General features: G+C 32.4%; 1 protein-coding gene and 3 long non-coding RNA genes across 11 annotated transcripts; 3 read left to right on the forward strand and 1 right to left on the reverse strand.

Annotated features, from left to right (window-relative positions):
• Positions 1–3,105: 3,105 nt before the first annotated feature.
• Positions 3,106–5,645, forward strand: LOC135149332 (uncharacterized). Of its 2 annotated transcripts, none has more exons than XR_010287738.1 (2): positions 3,106–3,235; positions 4,363–5,645. It is a non-coding gene; the product is annotated as an uncharacterized LOC135149332 (long non-coding RNA). The 2 variants fall into 2 exon arrangements; XR_010287739.1 differs by lacking the exon at positions 3,106–3,235 and adding an exon at positions 3,243–3,986.
• A 3,693-nt stretch (positions 5,646–9,338) lies between these two features.
• LOC108202649 (uncharacterized) lies at positions 9,339–15,215 on the forward strand. 7 transcript variants are annotated; one of them, XR_010287601.1, is made up of 7 exons: positions 9,339–9,498; positions 9,586–9,701; positions 11,037–11,131; positions 13,001–13,087; positions 13,963–14,238; positions 14,323–14,586; positions 14,780–15,215. It is a non-coding gene; the product is annotated as an uncharacterized LOC108202649 (long non-coding RNA). The 7 variants fall into 7 exon arrangements; XR_010287600.1 differs by having other exon boundaries at positions 14,326–14,586; XR_010287603.1 differs by having other exon boundaries at positions 13,963–14,079.
• Positions 15,216–15,397: 182 nt separating this feature from the next.
• LOC108200953 (uncharacterized) lies at positions 15,398–17,972 on the reverse strand. The gene is made up of 4 exons (XR_001802869.2): positions 17,807–17,972; positions 16,847–17,100; positions 16,635–16,721; positions 15,398–15,662 (listed from the first exon to the last, which is right to left on the reverse strand). It is a non-coding gene; the product is annotated as an uncharacterized LOC108200953 (long non-coding RNA).
• Positions 17,973–20,452: 2,480 nt separating this feature from the next.
• LOC108202726 (uncharacterized) lies at positions 20,453–27,154 on the forward strand. The gene is made up of 10 exons (XM_017371252.2): positions 20,453–20,591; positions 22,049–22,977; positions 23,666–23,795; positions 23,880–24,313; positions 24,489–24,569; positions 24,657–24,755; positions 25,459–25,617; positions 25,755–25,841; positions 25,950–26,021; positions 26,548–27,154. The coding sequence occupies exons 2-10, from the start codon at positions 22,156–22,158 to the stop codon at positions 26,878–26,880; spliced, it is 2,217 nt and encodes a 738-aa protein (XP_017226741.1). The 5' UTR covers positions 20,453–20,591; positions 22,049–22,155; the 3' UTR covers positions 26,881–27,154.
• Positions 27,155–27,317: the final 163 nt, after the last annotated feature.

The raw sequence follows: 27,317 nt of genomic DNA on the forward strand, positions 1-27,317 counted from the left end.
GTAATTATTTTCAATAATGTAATTTAATAATATGATACATTTTAATTAAGAGCCATGTTTTTTATTTTAATAATATGTTAAATATTTATTCATTTGGATTTGATTAATATAATATTATTACATTAAGTTATTAAATTCTAAAATAATATATCAAATATATAATATAATAAGAATAAAATAAGAATAAAATGGTGCCTGTAAAACTTGGCAAGTGGGCTTGCATTGGAGTGTTGGGGCCATTTTTTCTGCCGAGCCATTTCAAGCTGATGTGGCAGATAAAGCTGCAGGTGGGATTGTGAACCGGTCCGCAGAGTGCTCTTAGAAGCCAGATTGCCCACAAGATTTGTACTATAAAGTAAAAGGGTGTGCTTAATTGGTTCCATGTTTACGGTAGTGTGATATTTTTTACTAGTATATATATTAAAGCGTGTAATATAAGAGGCTGTTTGGTTGAGCTTATAATAAGTGTTTTGCTTAAAATAAAAAAATGGAGTAGAAGTTAGAAGCAAAGTTAAAACTTATAAGTGATTAAAGTGTTTGGAAAATAAGTAGAAACCCTGAAACAAAAGCTACCATTCCTAGCTTTTTACAAGTATTTCTTGATTTTTTACACAAACGATACGAAATAATTGCTTCTAACTTATAAACCCAGAAGTCGACTTTTAAGCCGTTGCCAAACAGCCTCTATATCTGTTACAGTCAAACTTCATCATTTTCTAATGAATTGGATTAAAAAAATACTTTCTCAATATCAGCCGATTTCTTCGACATTTTTTAATGTCTCATTTATATTTTTATACTGTAAATTTTTCAAAAATAACAAATTTTATTGAGCACATTAATATAGACAAACAACTATATCACGCACAATATATTTTATGTATATTTTTGAACATACCGCGTCAATAGGCATGCACGGTGTATACGTGAATATTATGCACACTAACGACGATCTTTGAAACTATAACAATCCATAACTCATAACTTAATGTATCCTACTCTTTAACCCGTGCGAAGCACGGGCTGGTATATGGTTGGTAATTTATTATTTATAATTTAAATTTTAACATCATTTTATTAGTATTTTAGTATTAATGGATTGAATTTTAATTAAATTATATTATTCAACTGACTATAATTTCTCCCGATTACTTAAAAATGAACAAACCCTAATATATATATATATATATATATATATATATATATATTAGGATTTTAGTACATTTAATCCGAATTTAGTACACGTAGATTTAGAAATAAAAAAATCAGAAAATTCTAATCTTTTCCAAACATAGCCGATCGTGTAATACCTTTGAAAGATTTAGTTATCTAATCAATCGAATTTCAACGTAATTTTGTAATTTTGATTTTTTTGACAACAATAACTTTTAAGATTAGAGTTAGAAAGAATTATGTAATGTTTATATTGAAATAGAACACGTTAAAGTTAAAAAGAGTTATATGAAGGTTCTTGTTAAAAAAAATTATTCAAAATTGTATATTTATAATTTTATTTATAACATCATTATAAATTTTTTAATGAAATATTATATGATAATGTATTGTTATGAGTGTTTTTAGTATTTGAAACTGATTATAATACTAATAACAGACTCCACATTTGTAGACTTATAGTACTAAAAGGAGAGTACCAAACCAAAAAATATAACTAAAACCTTGGAGTACAAGTTATACTCATGTTGGCTTATTATAGTATGGTATAGATATGGATTGAGTAATATCTTAATAATAATTTGATTTATTAGTTATTTATTTATATTCAAGAATTTTTAACTATTATTTAACTAATTAATATAAAATGTTTCAAACACCTCATCTTATCCGTCGATGACCTCTACTATTTGGAATAATCCAAGCTCACGACTTAATACTAGACAAAACAAATTATTTAGTGAAGGAAACTAAAAATTAGACATAATAATAATTCATTATATACTTATAAGTTCCTAAATATTATTTTACTATTTTGAGAGGATTACCCTAATATCTATATATATCTGGATGAGGACGTCTGTTTCGGCTTAAAACCCGAGCTTTAAGCCATTTTTAGCTTTGATCTGAAAATTATCTGTTTGTGTAATAAGTCAGAGACCCGCTTAATGTCAGAAATAAGCCAGAAACTGATTTAAAGCCAGAAGTTAGTTTGAGTTACTTTTTTCGGTGGCTAAATTTTTTTGAATTTTTTTTGATAAAAATTACTCCTTAATCATAAGTTACTCATAAATCACTTTTATTTTTATTATTATATTTTTAATAACTTATAAATTGTTCATAAGTTAAAATTACCAAACTAACATTTTAAGCTTTCAGCTTATCAGATAAGTCACGTTAAGTCATAAGCCACGTTAAATTATAAGTCATAAGCTCCGCCAAACGGGCTCATAGTCAAACTTTCACCATTTTCTAATGGATTGGATCAACAAATACTCTCTCAATATCAACAAATTCTTCACTCATTATTTGGATGTATCATTCAATTATTTTCACGTTTAAAACTTTTAAAAATAAAAAAATATATAACTAAAAATTCAACTTTATCTACTCATTTCATCCACTTTTCAAAATCTATCAACTAAATATTAATAAGTCTCGCCAGGTTCTCATTTTACTTTCTCTTTTTTATTAATTTAGATATTTTTCTTTAATCTTCGTGTTGGCGGACCGGGGTTAGGGTTGGCCCCAATCCAGGTGAAATCTTAGCTGGCCCACTAATATTTATATATGTGTTAAAGTCGAGTTCCGGTTACAAAAATAATAATCTTGTTAATTAGCCCAGTCCATGAATTGTTTTGTACGTAAAAATTAAAGGAAAAAGAAAATAATACTCCTCATCAGACAAAAAGATAGGTTCAACACTTGAAGTAGATATTCTAAACTCATATTGCGCGGACTTGTATAATACAAAATTATATATATATATATATATATATATATATATATATATATAAGTTTATGCTCAAATACAAACTAATTAAGTGTACAAACTACAAACTAAATCCCAGCCATTCATTTATATTATAGGTCAGTTAATCTTGTCCATTAGTTGATTTGATATTAAAACAATTTCTTGCACAGTAAAATAACGGTAATTGTCCTCAATCTTCACTTGATGCTTCTCTCTCCTGCCGTTGTTTCTCTCTCTACTGGCTGCATCTATCTCGCGCGTAATCTCCCCCAATTCGCGCGTGATTTGTGAACAAACTTGAGAGATCTAGTAAGCATCTTCTCTTTCTCCATAGTCTTCTCGGTATGTTTAATTAAGTAGAAAGTTTGTAGCTTTTCTTATGTTTATTGTTTCGGTGATGAATTGTCGCTATATATGTTGTTTTTGTTCAATTTGTTGAATTTGACATAAGTATTCTGGCTTTTATATGAGTTTTGTATATATCATGAATTTTGTTAAAATTAATCTGATGTTAACTACAGTGATAATTAAGTGATAACTATTATAATTATTGTGATTTATGTGATTCTATGATTTTTGTGTTTATTAACTTATTATTGTGATTGCTGTGATTATTTATTGTAATTATTGATTATTTATCTTGTATAGTCGGCTCAAAAATGTGGGGATTCATCTTTTGTTAATCGTGGATTTAGATGTGACTTCTGTTGGTAGTGCTAATGTATCTTTTAGCTGTAATGAAGAATTCACGACAAGTTATTTGATTTCAGCTGGTGGTCAAAGGTTCTATCATGTACAACCATATAGTGTGCTGCACTATTTCATATTGAGTTAGTTTAGAATATTTGCCATATTTATCAATAGCTCTAGTAAGTGTTCATGTCATTGATGCGTTTGTCTTGGCTTCAGTGTTGATGCTCAGTAATTGCCCAACTTTGTGCCCACACCATTAATTTATCACCAGATATGTATTCCTTTGCTTTATGCGGTTGTAATTGAGTGTTCTGTAGAAACAGTTTTGTGAGCTTGTAGGCGCTTAAGAGTTGACACAATTTGGAAGGTAGAGATTGTCCGTAAGTTTTACATAGTTAGTAGTTTCACAATTGTAATTTCACATGGATGGTTTTTCCCTGTTAAAATAAATTATATATTGATTTAAAAACTTATTCATTTAACATCATATAGTTATTGAATATCTATTTACCATATACTATAATAATATTTTTAAAATATTTATGAAGATATACAGTTAATTATTTGCAAAATTAGTGATTGTTGGTGCATATATTAGTAAATATTGATACACATATTGGTGATTGTTGGTACATATATTAGTGATTGTTGTTGCATATATTAGTGATTTAAACATATTAGTTATATTTAGTAAAATTTAAGCATATTTCTAATAATTATGTATTGTACTATGCTATATTCAGGTGTCAGTTCGTAAAGACCATGTTGTTAGTTATTGCAAGAAGTTAGTTTGCTCTTGGCGGCTTTAGGGACCTCCAAATTTTAGAAGTTTCTGGGATTGCTGCGTTGCTGTTGCCTGGTTTCTTTGTCACAAGTTGGTAAATTATTTTGTTGGGGTTATTCTGTTTTTAATATATACTTGGTGGCTTGGATTATTGGTCTCTAATAGTTCTGGTATGCTGGTTGTTTTGCTATAGTTTTTGAAGAAGGAAGTTGTTATTTTGTTGGCTCTTTGCTGACTGGTGCGGCTGGCTTATGTGGGGATCTAGTGTAGATTGCTTTTATTTGTAGATTAGTTGTGTGCAGAAGTGGCATTGTCTTTGTGTTTTCGAAATTTCTAGTCAGATCTGGTGCTTGAAGAATTCTGTTATGAGTGTTCCTGTGGAGGAGTATTTTTAATTCTTGGCAGGGAGTTTTTGGTTGCTTTAGAGGTCTGGTATGGAAGTTATTGTCATTCTTGCTATGGCTGGGTTGTTCTGGGTCTCGTGTTCTTGTTGCTGCTGTGATTGAGTTCTGCAAATCGAGATATTTTTGGCTGATTTTAGGAGAATTTTTATTTTTAGTCATATTGATTATTTGTTTGTTGTGGCAGTTGCAGTTTCGACAAGTCCAGGGGCGTTGTTGCTTGGGTGTTTCTAGTTTTGTGTATTTTCTGCATGTTGTGTTTTTTCAGTGGAGTTGGCCGTGGGTTTCGGGTAGAATGCTAGTGTGCATCCAGAGTGTTTTAGTGAATTGTTTTGTGGCACTCGGCTTGTTTTCAGTTCTTTATTGTTGGGATGGTGTATGTTCTGCAGGTTGGAGTTTTATTGTTTTCTCTGGGAAGACTTGCCTGCTGTGCTTGGTAGTCGTTTATTTAAATTATTTCAGCTGCTTTTGTCTCCTCTGGGAGTCTAATGTTGAGGGTTTTAATGTTAATCAATTCTTCTGCTCCATTTTATGCTTCCGAGGCTGCTGCTATTCTATTGATTGGGGTTCAGGAGTTGGTGTTTTATTTGTAAATCAATGTATCTGGTTCATAATTTAGGTGGTAGCTCCCTTGATTGATTTAGAGGTGGAGCAGCTGTGTGGGAGGTCTAGCACTCATAATCAGTGGAGTGATTGCTTTTTATCTATCTGGAGGTGTTCGCTTGTGTTCATCTGGTTGGCTTTTTTTTTTCTTTTCTCCGTTGGAGGCTTTGTATTTTCAACTTTTAGTATTGTTTTGGTGTTGCCTCTTTGAGTGATGTTCTTAGAGGGATTTTTTTTTTGAGTGGACTCCTCTCTTTGTATTTTTTTCTATATATGTTATAAAGTGAGGTGCCGTCCTCATTTACCCAAAAAAAATAATTACGGTTTTAGCTCCTAATATTTGCAACAAAAAAAAATGGAAACTATTTTAAATCAACAAGGTTGATTAGTGAGAGAGAGAGAGCAATTACAAAATCAAAAAAGAGAATCTAAAAATGTAAAGAATGTTTAGCTACTATTCATGATTCATGTACTTGTCCAAAAAAGGAGTTACAAAAATTAACATTTGTATAAATTTTTTTGTTTATTTTTGGCGAAAACTAATATGTAATGAGAGATGACTTTAATGTAATGAACTGTTAATTACAAATTTTATAAAGCATCAATCACTAATCACAGTTTTATACACCACCAATCACTAATAGTTGTAGTACCAATCACAAATATTTAAACCAACAATAAGTAATCAAAAACTTAATCAATAACAATGGTTTCTGAATCAAAAAAATTCCAAATACTATGAAAAGTTCACATTAGACATCTTATGTATGCTTGTCAACTTCATCAAATATAGTTGCTAAATTCTTGGCAAAAGTGACTGTTTTTTTTCTTGTGAGGCCGTGTGTAGTATTTCTTGGCCTTTCTTCTCCGTAGAAAGCCTTTCCACCACAGTATCATAAACACCACCGGATACTGTCGCAACCACAATCCCCAAAATAAGGCCCACTGATCTTTTCCCCTCACTTGGGATGCTATCTGAATGTATATGAAAAAAAAATTCTCAATTAGTTATATGTGCCCAACATGAGTTCCGCTATATTCAGAGCTTCATATAATAGAGAAGTACACAAAAACTATAGCATTTTGCTTGTTAACTATGAATTTACCTTTTTGAAAAGCCAAGGAAAGAAAGCCTCAAAACAACTTAATTTAGAAAATAGTTCACTGCACATACCATAAATGTTTATTTTATAAGAAATGTTCTGAATTGTAAATACTTATCTCTTGCATTGGGAAACGCAGATCAACTAAAATAATAAGTAAAAAAATGGTGCCCAACTGCCTACGAATGACGAAAGAAACTACAAAGTATATTACTGGGTCTCTAATTGGTATATTATTGATATAAATGTCTACATGTAGGGACTGTTTATAATATCTGGATATATCTAATTACTGAACATGTCCAAAACATAAGTAGCAATAATGCACGTCCGCCTAATAATCAAATCATAAGTTGCAATAACGAAGAATCGTTCCATGTGCTGATATGTGCAACAAATTTTCCTAGTTAACAAAGTAACATTTGGAAAAATTGGAAAAGACCCTTTTATATACTGAACTTCTCATTTTCGTAGTTCAATTACGTCAATTAGGTCAATGGAGTTACAGTTGTGTCGATCTCCTGTTTCTCATATTGACCCCGAGTAGAACACTAGAACACTAACACTAATACTAATCACTAATCACTAAAAACTAATTACCAAAAAGCGACATCAAAAGCACCAATCACTAACCAGCATAAAGCAACAGTGGATAGTATTTAGTAATTATTGATGCAACTATTAGTTATTAGTTACAACCTCAACAGTAATCACCAATGTGGCATATAATCATAAAATTTAACATATAAATTTGTAAATTTAACATATAAATTATTAATGAAGTTGTAAAAATATTACATGAGATAACTAATTACTACGAATCACATAATTATATTTGATTTCAGGATATTACATAATTTAACATAGAACTACATAAGCTCTCCAATCATATAATTAGTTCCAATCAACTTTGATTTTTCAAGTATAAGTAAATACAAAATAAGTTTTATACTGTAATATATTAGACTTGCAGCATTATAGTCAAATTTTATGCTATCTAATATATTTTGTTGAAGAGTCAAGAATGCAGTTCTATCTACTCATTGTTATGCCATGGTTCTTCTAACATTGATATCATTTATGCTGATCACTAATTACTACAAATCACAATTTTATCCAAATTAAATACAGAGCAAGCTAAAAAAAATACAGAGCAAGCTAAAGACGAAACTATATGTCATCAAAGTTAAACAAAATAACTAACCTAATTACTACAAATCACCAACAATGTCGATAAATGACTAATTACTAGATATAAGTATGGATTATAAACACTACAAAACAAAAGCACTAATGACTAATTACTACTAAATAACTAAAAAGTGATATCTGATCACTAACACTAAACATTAATTTATACTAAATCACTACATTTCAGAGGCACTACTCACTACAAATCAGATACAGTAATCACTAATTACAACTAAAATCAACACAATGTGACTTCAGATCACAAACACTAATCACTAATTATAACTAAAAATGAGAATCAGAATGCAGTACAATACATTTTTGAAGAATTTGGAAGTAATCTCCTCCTGCTAGAGTACGATGCTGATCTTCGCTATGAAATTCCTGATTTTATTGCAAAAGTTGTTTAAAATGGAGGATTTTCGCTTGTAATAGTTGCTAGAAAAGGTTTAAAATCGAAGAACAGAAGCAGATTAATAAAGCTTTTATTGATTATACCTTGGTCCTTGTATTCGACAAAGATGAACGGTTTGAGAAAGTGGACTTCACAATTGTTTTGTGTCTATACGTATGTATACGTGGTAATTGCTTTTAATTTTTAGACTAATGATTGTGTGTGTGCTGGGCCGATCGGGGCAAGCAGGTTTTTTTTGGGTTGGGCCATGGTTTGTAGTTTGTACGCTAAACTAGTTTGTACAGGAATAGCCCCATATATATATATAGGGTGTTGTTCCTGTACAAACTATTTTATCGTACAAACTACAAACCAAGGCCCGACCTAAAAAATATTAGAGCTCGGCCCAATTCCTAACTGACCCAATACAATACAACAACTAGTTTTAAATAACTGAGACAAAACAAAATATACACACGTATAGATACACAACAATTATCACTTTTTAACCTGTTCATCTCTTTCAAACACAAGATATAATCACCAAAAGCTCTACTCGCTTGTATTCTTCGATTTCTCGCCGTTTTTGCAACTTTTACAAGCTAAACTCCTTCGTTTTGAACAAATTTTGCAGAAACTCAGGAAAATTGTAGTGGAGACCAACATCCTGCGCTCAAACGGAAGGAGATTACCTTCAAATTCTTCAAATAGGTACCGTACTACATTCCGAATCTCGTATTATACTGTGAAAGCAAAAAATAATGGCTAGGACTAAAGAAGGTATGTTATTTAGGGTTTTATAATTTTTCATTTTTATTTTTATAAATTTGTGCTCTTAAACTTTTTTTCTCCTGATTTGCATTTTCAAATTACAAATTTATATGTTAAATTTTATGATAATTTACCTACAATTAGTGATTATTGCTTCTAATGTTGATTTCATGTTGATTAGTGATTAGTGTTAATGATTTTAAGTCAATTTGTAATTATTTAGTGCTAAGTAGTGATTTTGTGGCGATTTAGTCGTTAGTGCTTGTGATTTTTCACTACTAGAAAAACTATAATAGACATCACCCTTTTAACATCGCTCCCTAATACGACTGATGTAAAAAGATTTTATGACATCATTTTTTATAATAACGATGTCTTTGGGGTTTTCCGACATCATTTTTCAAATCAAACGATGTCTTAGATACATATTTTTTAAAAATAATGCGCGGCACTCTCTTTTCACCGTTCACCAATCGTCCCACTATTTACCAAATAATTCCCCTGCCTTACAATTATTTCCCACCCCCAAACCTTTTCAGCAGCTAAAAATAATAAAAAGAAATAAACACACTCACCTCACATTCTCACCACGACTTTCTCAAAATCATGTCTCTCTCTCGACTCTCTAACCTGTAAGAACCCTAACTCCTCTCTGCATTTTACAGCTCTTAGTCTCGCGCTCTCTCCGCAATTATCAATTAACCTCAGTTTCTTTGCAGCTATAAAGCTCATGCTATCTTCAACAAATTTAATCGAGGTTGAATCTGCTCTCTCTACAAAATCTTCCAAGGTTAAAGCTGCTCTCTCGGTGTATAAAGGTCGAAATCTCGGTTAGGTAAGCTACTGAGTCTTTCTTTACGGACTTCTGTCGGTGTATATTAGTTTTTGTATAGATTTCAATTTAGGGTTTCGATTTGGGGGTTTCGATTTTGGGATTCCGATTTGGGGTTTCTAATTTGTGTGGCTCAGTGATTTTGTTATGTAGATGTCCTGATTTAGTCGTCTCTACTATGATTTCTTGGCTCAGTGTTTGGTTGATTTAGTCATATTTGTTTGGCTCAGTGTTTAGCAAAATTTGTGTATTCCACTCTTAAACCTCTACATGTGAAATTTGTCCTGCTATACTTAGAGAAGGAAGCAAACTAGCTACTCAATGAATCTGCATCTAGTGACTATAATCTCCTCGTATTTTGGTTAACTTGGTTTGCTCAACGATCATTCAGGTAAATCTCTATAGATCTATGCCTCTTGGCTCTTTATTGTTCTATGGTTTTATTAGTCTAGCAGTTGCTTTTTAATTATAGGAATACAACATTTATTTTTAAAGGAATATGCCATCGCTTGGTGACTTCACTGGACTCAATAATATTTCATGCATTTTGTGTGCCTTTGTTAGTTTGTTATATTCATTAATAGTATTTTCTGATCCATGTGATTTTCATGTATCACCTTCACTCCATTACTCTTTCTTTCATTTCTAATACCAGAATGAACTTTTTCCATATTCTTAGTGGAAAGCTATTTTTCATCAGCAAATAAAATGTAATTTTTGTATTACGGTCTCAACTCTTAGTAATTATATTTTTTGTATCATTTGTCCTTCTAGTATTGTGTTTGAATGGAAGATCTGATTCTCTGACTTACATTGTCCAGGGAATAAGATTATTCATTATTTCCACCTTACTAATAGTAGTGCCTGCTTTGTGTGTTTTCCTATAGAAACAAAGTTCATTGATGCCTGAAGAAAAGTTTTCCTTGTTTTGGTCCCGTCGTGATTGTGAGTAATTTTGTTTGCTAAACATCTGACCATTTATGTAATATTCCATACCGTTGCTTGTATGATTCCAATACATGGCTGGCCTAAACATTTTGCTTATTTATTAAAATATTGTGATAAGTCCACTTAGAGGTATGTAAATAGTAATATTATTCCAGAAAATTTAATAAAAATAATGTACCTAAAGTAAAGAATCTTGATGTAAGTATGTTATATTTTTGTAATTTAAATTAATGGTCATTTTATTTGGGAGCGGTACATGAAAGAGATTATCGAGGATAAGTCTAGATTTTGGTACTTTATGGTCTAGCCTTTAGTAACTATAAATTATAGTTAGTAAAGTTATCAACGAAACTCTATCTTATCAAATTTCTATTGTTATAAAATCTTCAGATTACAAGTCCAATAAGAAGTAAACATGGCAGCTCAGGCAAATCATAAGCTTCAGCACGGTGGTGAATAAGCATTCTGAAGCTGATATTTTTGAGGTTTACGACATGGTTATGTATCTTGGCATAGTTTGTATGTTTTGATTGTATGTTGTCGGATATCGTGGCTAGTGCACAATTAGAATAGATGAATGAATATTTGTAGTAGTTGATGTCGTACTTGCTGATGTTTGGATATTGGTTGGAGACAATTGATATTATCAATTAATTGGATTTGGTAGTTTCTTGGTTTGGCAAAAACTATGCCTAAAGTACATATTACATATTATCAACTTTAAATATATTGATGTCTATGCTTATAATTTACATCAGATAAAATATCATAAAATGATGTCTGTAATACTTTTAACATCACCTAATAAGAAACTAGCTGATGTGTAAAAGTCCTTTCGACATCACCATCTTGAAAGAAACTGATGTGAAATTAGCTTATTGACATAGATCATATAGCATTAGGTGATGTCATATGGTTTTTTAACATCACTAATTTGTTAAATAATGATGTCTTAGTTTGGTTTAGACATCATTTTTTTGTTAAACATTGATGTCTATGGTGTTTTAGACATCAGTTTTTTGATAAATAATGATGTCTATTTTATTTAAGACATCGTCTTTTAGCCGATGTCTAATATGGTACAATAGACATCACCGACAAAGACATCGCCTAAAAAAAACTGGGACATCGGTTTTTAGGTGATGTCTAATGCAAAATTTCTAGTAGTGTTTAGTTATTATTTGATCTGATTTGTATTCTTTATGATTTTTACTGATTGGCTTCAGTTCAAACTGACTGTCATTAAGAAATGAGTCGCTAATAAGTGTTAATACTGGAATTTAAGAAATTCCAATATAACAGTAGTACTGGAATTTAAGAAATTGGATCCATTAATAAGAATTATTCAGTTGCCGGGGGGACTTGTGTAGCATCATGGAGGGGCAGAAGTAGGTGGTTTCGAGAAGTTGAGCAGCGGCATAACAGGACTTGCAGAAACACTCTGCAATTGAGTTGTAATGGTAGTGAGTGTGGGAATGTTGTAATTAATTGGTACTTGGTAGGCATTGTGGGTGGAGCAGAAAAGAAAAATGAAAGCACTCATGATAATAAAATCATCTTTCAAGCAGAGGTTGGCTCCATAAATAAACATATTAAAGCTTGAGATTTAAAACAATTACGATGCAAGTGTTTAATATGCTTAACTATTGTGTACCTGCAATTACTACCAAAGTAGTTAGCTTGAGAAATGTTCTATCAACCCTTGGCTAGAAAGTTACACTAAAACCGAATACTTATTCAAAGTCAACTAGCTACTAAGAACAAATACAGTTGAGTCGAGCAACTTATCAGCTAAATTGTTAACATGTTAACAGGGAGCACCAAAATCATGATTATTATAGAATAGTATAGTATAGTATAGTCAATTCAAAACCTATTTTGTATAATCCATATACTAGAGAAATTCAAAATAACTAAATATGTGCTCAAAATGATAAAATAGATTTGAGATTTGACATTTAACTAAACAGGGCTTACATACTTCAGAGGTGTCAATTAACTTTACATATTAGTGATTATTGCTTTATACGTTAGTAGTTAATACTTTATATATCAATGATTATATGTTAATATTTATATAAGATCTAGTGATTACTACTGAGCTTGTAAATAAAAATTAATATTTATATAAAATTTAGTGATTAGTAGTTAATGCTTTATGTTTATTAGGAATTAGTGCTTTTAACTAGATTAAAGGAACGGCATTATTAAGAAGAGAGCTGTAAGCCAACTATAGTTTTGATATTCTCATTCTCATTTGTTATTTAAAAAGGCTTCTATATAAAATAGATTTCAATTTGTCAATCTTTTTATATATAAATACATCTTATATCCCTGCATGAAATAAATTGTAGAGCGCTGGCTCGTATGCTGGAGTATTTGTCTGGCAGTTTATCAGCAAGTATTAGCAAGTATTGTGTGGACTAATTCAAATGACTTTGGTAGGTACCAAATCCTCTCTTCGACCTTGCTGGTATAATATGTGGACAATTTGTTCAGGGAGTGTTTTCTGGCTAAATGGTTGGAAAAGCAATTATTAAAACTCACTTACAGGTTTGAGAAATGTTGTGTCAACCCTTGGCTAGTAAGTTACACTAAAACCGAATATTTATTCAAAGTCAGCTAGCTACTAAGAACAAATACAGTTGAGTCGAGCAACTTACCAGCTGAATTGTTAACAGGGAGCACTAAAATCATGATTATTATGGTATAGTATAGTCAATCCAAAACTTATTTTGTATAATCCATATACTAGAGGAATTAAAAATAACTAAATATGTGCTCAAAATGATAAAGTAGATTTGAGTTTTGACATTTAACTAAACAGGGCTTACATACTCCAGAGGTGTCAATTAACTTTATATATTAGTGATTTTTGCTTTATACGTGAGTAGTTAATGCTTTATATATTAGTGATTATATGTTAATATTTATATAAGATTTAGTGATTACTACTGAGCTTGTAAATAAAAATTAATATCTCGATCAATATTTACTTGAAAAATGTCCAATCTTGCTTTATGTGTTTATTAGGAATTAGTGCTTTTAACTAGATTAGAACAACGGGATTATTAGGAAGAAAGCTGTAAGCCAACTTTAGTTTTGATATTCTCATTCTCATTTGTTATTTGAAAAGGCTTCTATATAAATAGCTTTCAATTTGTCAATATTGCAGAGTCATTCCAGTTTATATGTAGATACATCTTATATCCGAACATGACATACATTATAGAGCTGCTGGCTCTAATATTGGAGTATCTGTCTGGCAGTTTATCTGCAAGTATTGTGTGTGGACTAATTCAAATGACTTTGGTAGGTACCAAATCCTTTGTTCGACCTTGCTGGTATAATGTGTGGACAATTTGGAATTCCTTTCTGGCAGTTTTTTCTTGCTACATCAGTTGGAAAAGCAATTATTAAAACTCACTTACAGGTTTGTGAAGGTCTTTTCTTCACAAAAGTTTATGCTCAGCTGGAATTTGATGCTAGCTATGTTTATGAGGATGTTAATCGCTCAATTCAGTATGTTCATCGAAGTGGTTTGGTTCACATAGGAATTCTATCTGATCCCCAAAGATACCTTGTAAAAAATGTTAGTGATAGTAAATTTGTTTATAGACTTAAATAAGTTACTAATGCAAGTGTCTCTAACTCATTCTTTTTTATCTTTATTTAGCAGTGTCTTATGTAGTGTCACATGTGTAACACGCATGGCCAGCTTCTGCAATTTCTAGGAACAGAGTTCCCAAACAGCAAAGAGCTTGGGATATTTTAAAAGAGCAAGGAAAGAAGCTTTTCTTGATGACTAACTCACTATCTTATTTTGTTGATGGAGGAATGCGCTTTATGTTGGAGGTGATTAGTGTAATATTGCATCTTGCAAATTTACCATGGATGCCTCAAAAGTTTCTGACAAATCACAAAGTGGAAAGGTCTAGAGGTACTGACTATGTTAACCTGTAAAATTTACATGTTTAAGTTCTATATTGTTGCAGCAGATTTTAGATTCATCATACTTAACAATGACAAGATTGTAATTGCTTCCTCTAAATTTCTCTATATAACCTCTTTTACAGTACTAAGCATAATTGGTTTTATTTATAAGCTAATATGTTCTCTAATGGGAACCATAGGTGATTTACTTCGGGGATCACCTTTTCAGCGACCTAAGAGGACCTTCCAAGGCTGGATGGCTGGTGCAATAATCCACGAACTAGAAGTATGACTTCCATCCTTCGCACAAGTTTGGGCCCATTTGGGCGCAACAATTCAAAGTAGCCGAAGCTTTATCTGCACCAAATTGACCTTAAATATTTTTATAGGAAGTGTAGAATTTGCTTACCAAACAAGACCTTGTAATGTTTGAGGAACAATGTCTAATTCATACTATTTGAAAATCTTTTGATCCAGAAACCATAATTGTTGATTAAGTTTGTGATTAGTACTGATTGTTGGTTTAATAATTTGTGATTGATACTACAATTACTAGTGACTGGTGGTGTATAAAACTGTGATTAGTGCTTCTGCTTGTAGTGATTACTGATTTGCACATGTGATTTTTTGAATTTAGTGCAAGTGTGGTTATTAGAGATCAATGCAATGCTAATGAATACTACTTCAGTTATCACCTTTGTCTTCTCAAGCTATGTGTTTACCAACGTTAACATCATCCAAATTTTATATTTATTCTTCTGGTAGTGCGTTATATTAATGTCTTGACTTCCTAGTGCTAACCTTGTCAACACCTCAGATAAATATAACCAAAACTTGCCTCGTAATATCAGATGAAGTACACTACAATAACAGAGTAATTTTGTGGCCAAAGTGACTATTGATCAAGTAAATGTCAAAAGAATATTAATCCACTAATCTTCTGAATCCATTCATGGTTCAGGTAACCCATCTTATCTAGTTATTTATCTGCAATCAAATTGTGCGCTAGTCCTGAACAGAAGTTCATGTGGTCGTCTGGACACATCAGGTTACTTGATCCTTCGTGTTCGTCGGCATTACCTCCTAAAACATAGAGCACGATCAAAAAACTTGCAATTATCATTTTATTACAATCATAATGTCCAACTGTCATGAACAATTTCAAGATAGTTCATTCTTGATATCTCTTATAAAAGGTCCTAGATTTCCAATAGCTATGAAAAGATGTCTATTCTGTGAAATTTTTACAAGTATATTATAATAACAAGAGCTAGCATATACAATACACAGCCAAAGAAAAGTTTTGTCTAGTTTACATGAAAGCAAAAATAAATGAAACTGTAAAAGAAACAAATAATGTGTTGGATTGCAGAATTGAACTAGCCATCACAATTTATAAATATCTCCAATTAACTCTGCACAATTTATGTAAAAGGCAAGTACGCTATATAGTTTAACATCTGCTGTATTTTGTAGAATTTTAAGGAAAGCTTATCTATAGTTGGAATTGTATGACAGAAAATAACTTACTATAAGAAGCCTCGCACATCAACTACAGTTAGTAATACAGTGGCATATCATATAGACGGGTATATTGTATAGATGAATAGAAAAAGAGAGAGTCGATATTGGAAGGTTAATTTTAAAATAAAGAAAGAGTTCAAATTTGAAGTTGGAAGTATTTCTTTCACTTCAGCATCTAGGAGGAATCTATTACTTGCCGTGTGCTATAAACTGAAAAACATCATTCAGTGGCAAAACTTTGTTTACAATCAACCAAGTGACACATTAAGTAGGTTGAGTTAAACTAATTCAATTACAAAGCTGAACAATTTTCTCTATTTTGATTCACAGTTATTCGTTTTGAAATTTTAAATTGATTTGGGGTTTTAAAATATTAATATACTTTCTGCAGGTTTGGAATTTAGCACGTCAAAACTAGACAGCCCCTAAGCCAACCTTGTAGTACGCTATGCAGTACCCATTTTACATGATAACTTGAGAGTATTATGAAATCTATCCTAACGTAAAAAGCAACGATTGGTCTTAGCTAACCTTGCAGTACGCTATGCTGGCACACCCACAAGTGAGTTAAACATTTGCTTGGTCGACAGCCTCTAGAGCTCCTTCTCCATCACTTCTCTGCAACAACATACCACTTGCGATTACCAAAAGGTTTGTTCTCCTTCCGAGCTCTATATATAGATCCTTAATAAATAATTATAAATGACTAGCATATATGTTCTAGTAGGTGAAGACAACCAAACCTGGTAAAATTCCACAACAATGAAGTTTGGAAATCGTCTTCCAGCTGCTTTCTGACAAGCATCCATCATACTGAGCAGTGGAGCTGAATTATCAACACAAGCTTTTGTTATGTTGGGATTCGAGAGAAAGTAATTTTGAAGAGCAAATATTGCTTTTGTGTTCAGCAGAGACGATTGAAAGCGATGTGGACAAGATCCAATAATCAGTCCAACTCATCCGTCTGCAAGCACTGAGGCACATCCACTCTTACTGCCTACAGAAGTAAAAATCACTATAATTTACATCCACTCTTTATATTTAATTTCACTCTTACTGCCTCAGTACTCATTCTAGGCTGAATTACTAACACAACAAATCACTATAAACACGAATCACTAACACGGAATTACATCATATCATGTAATTACTACTAAATCAGTAACAACAAATCACATCATATCAAACACGAAATCACTAACACAACAAATCACTATAAATTAGTAGACAAATCAGTAAAAATACAAATCACAAGTAGTAAGCACTAAAATCACCATGTAATTACTACTAAATCATTATAAAGTGACAGCTTCATAAACATAAACATAAAATGAGATATGTATACAGAGTGAAACATAAACACAGAGAGAGAGGGGGGGGGGGGGGAGATTGCTTATGTAAAGCTCAATTAAACACCTCACTCAATTCATCACCATGTAATTATTACTAAATTCATGAACATAAACATAAACAGAGCTATGTACAGAGAGAGAAACATAGAGAGAGAGAGAGAGAGAGAGAGAGAGATTGCTTATGCAAAACTCAGTTAAACACCTCACTCAATTCATCACCGAAATCCACAAAAAAAATCAAAAAAAGTCACAAACTTGTCACTCAATTGAACATAACGATACGGATAGATGAAATTTGAGAAAGAAAACAAGACAGATATAAACACACCTATGTATAAATGATTACTGTACCTCACAAAGCTTGACCTCCGCAATCAAGCACGGAAAATATCAGATCATCCACGAGTTAACTGCTAGAGAGAACTAAATGCAATGCGCGAGAGAGATAACAGCTAGAGAGAGAGCAATGATAAGAGAGAGAAACCAAAATCTTCAACTGATTCCCGTTACAGTTATTTTTACCTCTGCTTAATTTGTTTTAATATTTATTTAATTAATGGACATGATTCAGTGTTGTATAAATTAAATAGATGGCTGAGATCTAGTTTGTAGTTTGTACACTTATTAGGTTTGTATTTGAACAAACACCTATATATATAAATTATATATATATATATATATATATATATTCATATTTTTTATCTATTTAAAATTTTAAGATAGTGTTTTTGAGTATTTGATTTATGTGTAATTTGTAGACGGGTAATATAATTTTTTTTTTTTTGCTAAGTAGATGCGTACTATAATTTTAGTGTTTTATATTTTTTCAGACTTAATATTGATTTATTTTTCCAATTTATTTATAAATTGCTAATAATTAATAACATGGATAAATAATTTTACACTTACAACTTAAGTAAAAAATTTAATTTATAATTTTGGTTCTTTACGAAACCACTTCGGACAAATATGGTTTCATAGTAGAATCAGTTATGATATTACGAGTATGATTTATTTTTCATAATTTTTTTTGTTAAAAATGATGGAACTATATTTTTCTATTTAGTATATATATAAAAATCAAACATACCCAGTATATTCCGCTTAGAGCAGGGTCGGAGAGAGTAAAATGTACGTAGACCATGTCCCTATTTATAAAGAATAAGGAGGCTGTTTCCGCGAAAACCCCCGGCTTATTGCAACATAAAATATAGTGTGACGTTTGTGTAAATAGTACCTCAGGCCATGATTTTGTTAATTAATCTTGATATTGACCTACTCAAATGCTCAATTCAAATTTTATTTTCCACGTAATATTTTACTTACTTAAAAACTATAACTTATCATTTTCTTAATAAGTAAAATATTTAGTTTCTAAGAGATTGTTGAAATGTTGCTTACTCTTATTCAAAATATAATATTATTTAATGTGTGTGATAATTAAAGATTATGACTTAAAATTATGATGATGAGTTCCCTCATTATATGTTTATTTGTATTGAAAGAGAAATAGCTAAGCGTTTTAACACCGGCACAATTATATATTTGATTTCGTGATTTGAATGACACAGAGCTCAACTATAATTTTTTGACTAGTATTTTTGTATTTATTTGTAATAAAAATGTTATAAATAAAGGAGCATAGGTCAGAAGTTTTAAGGACTTTCGGTTATAAATAAATAAGGGTTTTAACCCTTTTTCACATGTGCTGGGTTCGTTCCTCTATGACGCTACATGCAGGTGTTTGGAAACACTTATTTTAAGTACTTTTAGGAGAAAATGACCTATTTATCGCTTTTTTCAAACTCTCATGCCTTATATGCCCATTTGTATTCGCAGTTAACAAATACGTATACAAAACAACTGAACCCAGAAGCCCCACCTCATACATGTCTCTCCTCTTTAATCTCTCTCTTCCCTCTACATTTTCTTCACTGCCAACCTCACTTCTTCCATGGTCACTAACCTTCCTCAGACTCCAAATAGCCTCCCTTTCAATTTTTAACACATCTTTCATGTCTTGTACCTCAATTTTTTCTTGCAGCTTTGTCAAGACCATTTCAAATCTCCGTCACGACTCAGAAATTGAAAAGTGAGAGATGTAATGAACGCATGTAATGCGAGGTTTGACAATACGGTAGTAGTTTGTGCAGAAATCTCATATATAATAACATGTGAATTGAGAAAATATGTTTGAGATTGGAAGATGCAGATTTACATGCTATATAAGTAATAGTAATTGCGCATTTTTGTTATGCGTGTAGACGATCTTCGCATATGATGGATGCGTTTGTCGAACAATCACGCATTCTAGCCGTGCGTGTATAAATTACGCATTGTGCAAATGCGTTTATCATTGGTTATTTTGGACAACCTTGCTGATAAAGGTTATTCTGGACGGGTAAACGTGTGAGAAAGAGCATTCGCCCTACTTTTGGATTTTTTTTTTTTTAGGATTTTAAGCTGCTTATGCTTTTTAAGTAGTGTTTGTAAAAAAAGCATAAGTAAGAAGTTGGAAGTTAATTTGTATTTCATTATGAAGTTTTTAGTTTTTTAATATGTAATAAGCTTTATTTATCAATAAAGTTCTTTTTATTTTAATAATTTGAATATTTTTTAATTTATAAATTTAAATTAACAATCACTCATTTGATTTATAAATTAAATTTATCCAACAATTTTAATAATCTATAAATCAAATTCACTTGCCACCTGCTTTTTATTTTATACAAGTCACTCTTTTGAAGTTAAGCGGGACTCCGTATTTACCAACAAGCCAGTACAAGACATAAAAACACCACATCAGTACTATTTGTTTGGTATGGGCCTATCAACCTTGTTGTATGTGGAACATATGGTTGGTAAGATATAAATAATTGGGCCGCATATTTTTTTTTTTTTTTTTTGCTAAATTGGGCCGCATATTACTAAACTCTGTACTGGCCATTTATATTTCTTGGACACAAAACTTGACTGGGCCTGTATAGAACAGTGAAACACACATATTTGTCCGAGCCTGTATATAAAAAATTGTATCCATATGTGTGTATATACACACAGTTGAGCTCTGGATTTGTAGTCATTCGTGTGCTTCTCTCTCCACTCGATCACTCGCCATCTTCTTCATCGTTTACCTGTAAGTCTCTCTCTCTCTCTCTCTCTCTCTCTCTCTCTCTCCATCTCTCTCTCGCCATCTCTCTCCAGAAATATTAGTTCATATATAATTAGGGCCTGCGGCTAATTGAATAATTTGTAGATGTGTGTGCTAAATATGTTTGCATATTCATTTCTAATTTTAGTGAAAAGGTGTGTTTTGTTGCAAGTGGAAACTCGAAAACTCGAAAGCCCTATCATTTTGTTGGAATCTAATTCGGTTAGAAAATTGTAATTGGATATGTTTTTACAGGTGCTGTCAGTTGACATTTGTGATTGAGGCTGTAATTTATTTTAATTTTGTGTGGTAATTTTTTTTACTTAATTAATTGGTTTTCGATGCTCAGAATGCTTGTTTTTGGTTTGCGAGGTAATTGTAGCAGTTTGTTGTTCAATGGTTGTTCGTATATCTTATATTTATTTGCCAAGTGCATTTCTGTTATTTTCCGCTGTTTTTGATTTAGAGTAGTTTAAGTCACAAATGTATGATTATTTATTTTTGGTCCGACTTGAAGTAGTTTATGCATTGTTGTTAGAGAAATTCTGATTTCTTTTTTCTCATGTTTGTTTGTTTTATGTTTTGATTTTTGGGCGTAATTATGCTTCTTTCATCTGAAAATTGTCCCATTTGTTGATTCGCCCATGTTTAATTATAATACCTGATTGTCTTAATTTGCTACTAACTGGTTTGTTGCCATTTGTGATTTTCCATAGATTAACAATTAAATAAGAATCCTTTATATATTTACATAAATTTGCATAAACATATATAACAAAATTTGCAAATTAAAAGTACCAGTAGCATATTTCCATAAATTTGCTGCCATTTGTTGAATATTATAGTGATAGGATCCTTTATATATTTACACTTTCTGCAATGATAAGAATTTTTTATTTGAGTGTTATATAAGAATATAATTTAATTACAATATAATGCTATGCACATTTCAGTCTAAAATAACAAAATATGCTTCTGTCCCCTGCTTTGTCTGCATAATATCAATATGCATATAGAAGAATCCTAAACAGACATATAACACGTCTAAATATTACTTACCGACAAAAGAGAATTTTCAAGTGATGATAAAAAAAGAAAGGTGCCCAAAATGTTTGCAATGGCTTCTTAAAACACACACACACACACACACAAATATAAATATATACAAACTTTGAAGTAGGGAAAATGGGTAAATTATAATTGATGTCCAACAATCAAAGTCTTTAACACCTTATCAGAAAGCCAATCTGGCGCATGTTGCACCACCAACTGCTCATGGGTAGTGATATTTTGTTGCGAATATGGAGTCTCTTTTTTCTGCTACATGTTACACCTGTTCTTAAATCTAGTTTTCAATATAGAGTGTTTGTAATGTTCCAACATAGACGGAGTTTTCCTTTATGAGGTTCTGCTACCCTAATTTTTCTACCTTCTGGTGGCAGCTTGACCATATCCAAAAATCTGAATTTGGAAGGTGTAGATATCATTCATATGGGAAGATATTAGACATATATCTCTTGAATGGTCGCAGCCTATAATACTACGTTTCATGGCTCGGAAGGGAAATCAGCAGAAGAATGGTTTAGACAAAAACTTGTCAAAGCAAAAGAAGGGAGTGTCTGATTCTCTGTCTTCGTTGCCAAATGCAAAGCAGAAGGGAAAGGTAAGTGACACCAAGGTTGATAGCGGGGAAGAACTTTGTAATGGTACACTGTCGAATACTGAACATTTGAGAGAGCACTCAAGTAGAACTGATAAAGGAGGAGATGAGAAGAAAAGCAAGCAAAAATTTGAGAAACATATGAAAAGTAAAAAACAAGGGTTAAGTGAAGGACAAGGTCTGGATCACCCAGTGATCTCTGGACGAATGTCACAAGATACCCTTACAAGTATGTCTACAGCCAAAGCTTCTGTGTCGAGAGAAGAAATTGGATCATCGCCTATCAGCAATCTTGGTTCTCATCTACAAAGTAGTTTAGGCGGCTCGCTTAGTGGATTGCGTATGGAAGATACAGTAGAAAGTGTAGAGGTTCTTTATAGACGCCTAAAGACTTTGGGTTTGTCAACACTAAAAGCATCCAAGGAATGGTTAGAGAAGAAAAAACCATTGTTTTCAATAGTAGCAACTAATGCATTACATGCTCGTGATTTTGTCAGAATGAAGTTTGAGCATGCATATCCAATTGTCTTGCGATGGACTATGCATTTTGTGAACATAATGCTTCTACTTGCAATGATATGGCTGGACTGCTGTCTTAGAGGCATTGATTCCATTCTACGTATGGGGACAACATCATTTTTGGCAGTCATATGGTTCAGCATCCTCTCTCTTGTCTCCATGGTTGGTGTGACCAAATTTCTTGTTATTTTGGTAAGTTTATAGTAATTGTAACAATTTTTATCACCCTTTTAAACAACTCTTCTCTTTTTCTGTGCATCTGTTCTGCTTAGTTTTGATGTAAATATTATTTTTATCTGCTCAAGTGTACAATTAAATACTTGTCAGTAATTGTGTATATTTCATCTTCAATCAAAATAATTTTAATATCAGTATCATATCCAAGCTGATTGTTTTAGATCATTTTGACTGTTCAGAAATGCAATAAATACAAATATGACTGAATATGCTTGAGGCTATCTTTTTAATTTACGGGATTAAGCTTAGCTGACTATTTCTTCCAAAGTGATGGTACATTGAGTTATTTGATCCCATTTTCAGTCCTTTGACAAATTTTATGGACTGTATATATCAACACTTTTTTAGCTCATTTGGCGTTTGGTTGGGGGGTAATTATTTCCTAATTTGCAGGGATATTAATCCCCAGTAAAGTAAATAAGAAATTTGTAACATTCAGACTGTGGGACAACTTTAAAGGATTAAAACAATGGGAATTCCATTCCATCTTGGGCATTGTTTTGCAACCATAAATAGCCATAGGCTTCAGCATCTTTGATCATCTATGTTATTTTTTTTCTCAAGTCTCTGGCTTGTATCATTTTATTCTTAATAATTTTGTTGTGTATGTATATACATGCAATCTAATTTTAATATTTTCCAGGCTTTAAGTGCTTTCACGGGAATTGTGGCTGGTTTCACCATAGCTGTTATTTTGATTGCATTGTCTGGAACTGTTTTATTGTGGATGTATGGAAGCTTTTGGACAACATCTATAATCGCTTTGTGTGGAGGTAACTCTTTGATCATACTGCAGCTGTGGTTAGTGTACTGTATTTCATTTTGATTCTCTAAGTTTGGTGATGATTTTGATGCAGGAATGGCATTCACATTTAGCCATGAACGAATTGCACTGTTGATTGCCACCTTGTATTCAGTATATTGCGCATGGTCCTATGTTGGATGGCTTGGTTTGCTCTTTGGTTTGAATATTTCCTTCATTTCCAGTGATGCTCTTATATTTTTCCTGAGGAATAATATAAATGAGCGTAGAAGTCCCGACACCCCCTTTGAATCAGCTGGACCAGGAAACTTTAGTGAGCAGAGGAATGCTTCGTCCTCGGAATCTGGTTTTGTTCCTACAGCTGACCGTAGCTCTGGAGTACCTTCAACAAGTGGATCTGATTCTGATTTAACACCTGAAGAAGAAGTTGTTAGGTTGCTAAATTGCACAGATCACTATTCAGCATTGGGATTCTCTAAATTTGGAAACATAGATGTTTCTATACTAAAGAGGGAGTATAGAAAAAAGGTTTGTGTCTTGTTACTACAAATTGCTTAGTTAATTGTTAATTATCATATATTTACCTGAGACTGTATCTAACAAGATAAACTGGTGGAGAGTAGAATCCCTTTTAAATTTGTGATGATGATTGCAATTCACATTCAGAGATTGTAATGGAGTTTTTTCTGTTTTTTGTTTTTAGGCAATGATGGTCCACCCAGATAAGAATATGGGTAATGAAAAAGCTGCAGAAGCTTTTAAGAAACTTCAAAATGCATATGAGGTTGTTTACCTTCCCCAGTTGCCAATTTCTTTTGCTATTCAACATCTTATCTTTCGTGTCTGATTTTATTGTATTAATGGTATGCAGGTTTTGCTTGATTCAATGAAGCGAAAATCATATGATGATGAACTGAAGAGAGAAGAGCTGCTGAATTATTTTCGGAGGTTTCAGAATGCACCTCAACAGGTTTATATTCTTTATCGACTTACTTCAGCTTTACTTGAAGATTATCAGTTATCAGAATTTTTGGTCATGAACTTTTTTTATTAGATAGAGCAGCTCTCTAGTTCCTCAATATGTCTTGCACTTTGATCGAACAAGTGGGGAATCACCATATTTTTTAGTATCTATCCGAAAAGTGGATTTATTTTTGCATCTGTATCCAAGGAAATACCTCACTTTCAGAAATGGCAAACATCCCCCCTTCATTTTAGATCTTGCTTCTACGGTGAAATCTCCTCCAACAAAGGTGCATTTATAGTCTATGCACTAAGATTTGAAAAGCTAAAGCTCTACATTTGTTTTCTATATATTTTCATTTATGAGGAAGGCATCTCTGCACCATTTTCTGCCCTTGACAAGAATATGGTCATTCTTTGCTTCAGAAGTCGACTTGAATTTTTCTAATATATGCTTGTGATATATTTGATATTCAAATACAAAACATTAGTACTTGACATTCCCCAGCAAATCTTGCATGAGTAGTTGTGAAAAGTCAAATCAGGGTATGCCAATGAATCAGTTGGATAATTTAGATCCTAATTCTTTGTATGAAATGCAATCGAATTCTTTTAGCAGGGAATATCTGAGAGCAACCTAGCTATCTGGATGTGCAGATTTTCTCTTATATCTCATCATCTGCTAATGGGTTTAGAAACAAATGTTGCAGGATACAGGGTATAGTTTCTTTGGCTCTAGATTTGCTCGTACGGACCCTGATGGTGAGGAATTTTCTGGGGACTCTAGGCGTATAATCTGCAGGAAGTGCAGTAATTTTCATGTCTGGTACCATACCAAGAAATTGAAGTCTAAAGCAAGATGGTGCCAGGTTTTTCTCTCCCAGGATATTTCATATTGTTAAAATTTCATGTAGTGAAACTTTGCATACTGGTTTTCACTTGCTGCTTTTAAAAAAAATAGATCTAATAGGAGTCTTAAGGTTTTTTCTTAAAAACTCTTTTGAAGGATTGCAATGAATTTCACCAAGCTAAAGATGGAGATGGGTGGGTTGAACAATTTTCACAACCCTTCTTGTTTGGATTGATGCAAAAGGTGCGTATGCCTGGATGCGTCTTAAAGATATTTATACAGATAATGTTTTTTACCCATCCTTATTGATGATCATGTACACATTCTTGTTCACATGTGTTGAATTTACAGGTAGATGCTCCTTCTGCCTATATTTGTGCTGATAGCAAAATTTACAATGCTACCGAATGGTATATCTGTCAGGTAACATTATTTTCTTAAACTGTAATGCAAGTCTTTCTGTGTGTAGAAATTAGTTTTATTCTTATTTTCTAGTGCTAGCTTAGGGAAGTAGTGTGAAGGAGCAGGACTCGCATGGTTCTCTGCAAAGAATTTTTTTGCTTCCTTATTAATTCTTACTGTATCTGACAGATTCAGAACTCTTGAGTGTACATTTAAAATTGAATCACACTCACAATTCACCAGTAAAAATTGCTTGTATGACTGAATACCGATGTACTTCAGATGATGTGATTAAAATTCTTGACGTAAGTATGAAAAAGCATTTAAAACAACTTTGAATTGAAACTTTGTGCAACAATAAAGAAGCATCTTGAAACACTTTTCTTTATTCTTTGACGGAAAAGCATGTTGGATAGTTAGACTTAGAGTTATCATAATGTGTCCCTTCTCTCTCTCTCTCTCTCTCTCTCTCTCACACACACACACACACACACGGACACACATATATTTATATATCCATTCCCTTTATGCTGGATCGTCCTTGCAGGGTATGAGGTGTCCAGCCAACACTCACAAACCAAGCTTCCATGTGAATACAAGTGTGACATCAAAGCATACTGGTGGGAAAGGAATGAATAATGGACCAAGGGGAGGTGGTATACCACCATCTAACATGGAGTCCATGACAGAAGAAGAATTTGTTGAGTGGTTGCAGAATGCAGTGCAAGCTGGCATGTTTGACAATTTTGCTGATGGTAATTCGGATAGTCCTAATGCACGTGCTGGAAGCAGCTCCAAAGGCAGTGCAAGCAATCCTGGAGGTGGGGGTGCTAGTAGTACTGGTGGCAAGAGAAAGAAAAAGGGAAAGAAACAATGGTGAGCGTTAAGGCAACTTTAGCACACTTCTTGGGGAAGGGAGGCCAACCATTTTGAGTCACGACAAAATTGGGCATAAAGATGACCTTGATTTGTGTTTTAGAATACGCAAGTCTGAAAAAATTGATTCATCTAATTGTATGCTTGTGTAGACTGAAACTCTCCAGCATTATAAAGACTTTAAAAGTCTGTATAGCATTTGCACCCCATTTGTTGGGCAACATATTCAAATATATAAGACTATTCCAATGAATTGCCAACAAGTGTTTGTTCTTATAGTTCTGCTGCTTCCTTCAGTTTTCATCTTACAAATCGCCAAAAAGTATGTTCTCTTGTAATCTGCTGCTTTCCTCATTTCTTCATTTTACAAATATCCTTATGAGACAAATGCTAATATTATTGGCAAAGGCTTATGAATTTTCTTCTCAAAAAGTTATGATG

This window comes from Daucus carota, chromosome 9 (genome assembly GCF_001625215.2).
Source record: "Daucus carota subsp. sativus chromosome 9, DH1 v3.0, whole genome shotgun sequence".
NCBI lineage: Eukaryota > Viridiplantae > Streptophyta > Magnoliopsida > Apiales > Apiaceae > Daucus > Daucus carota.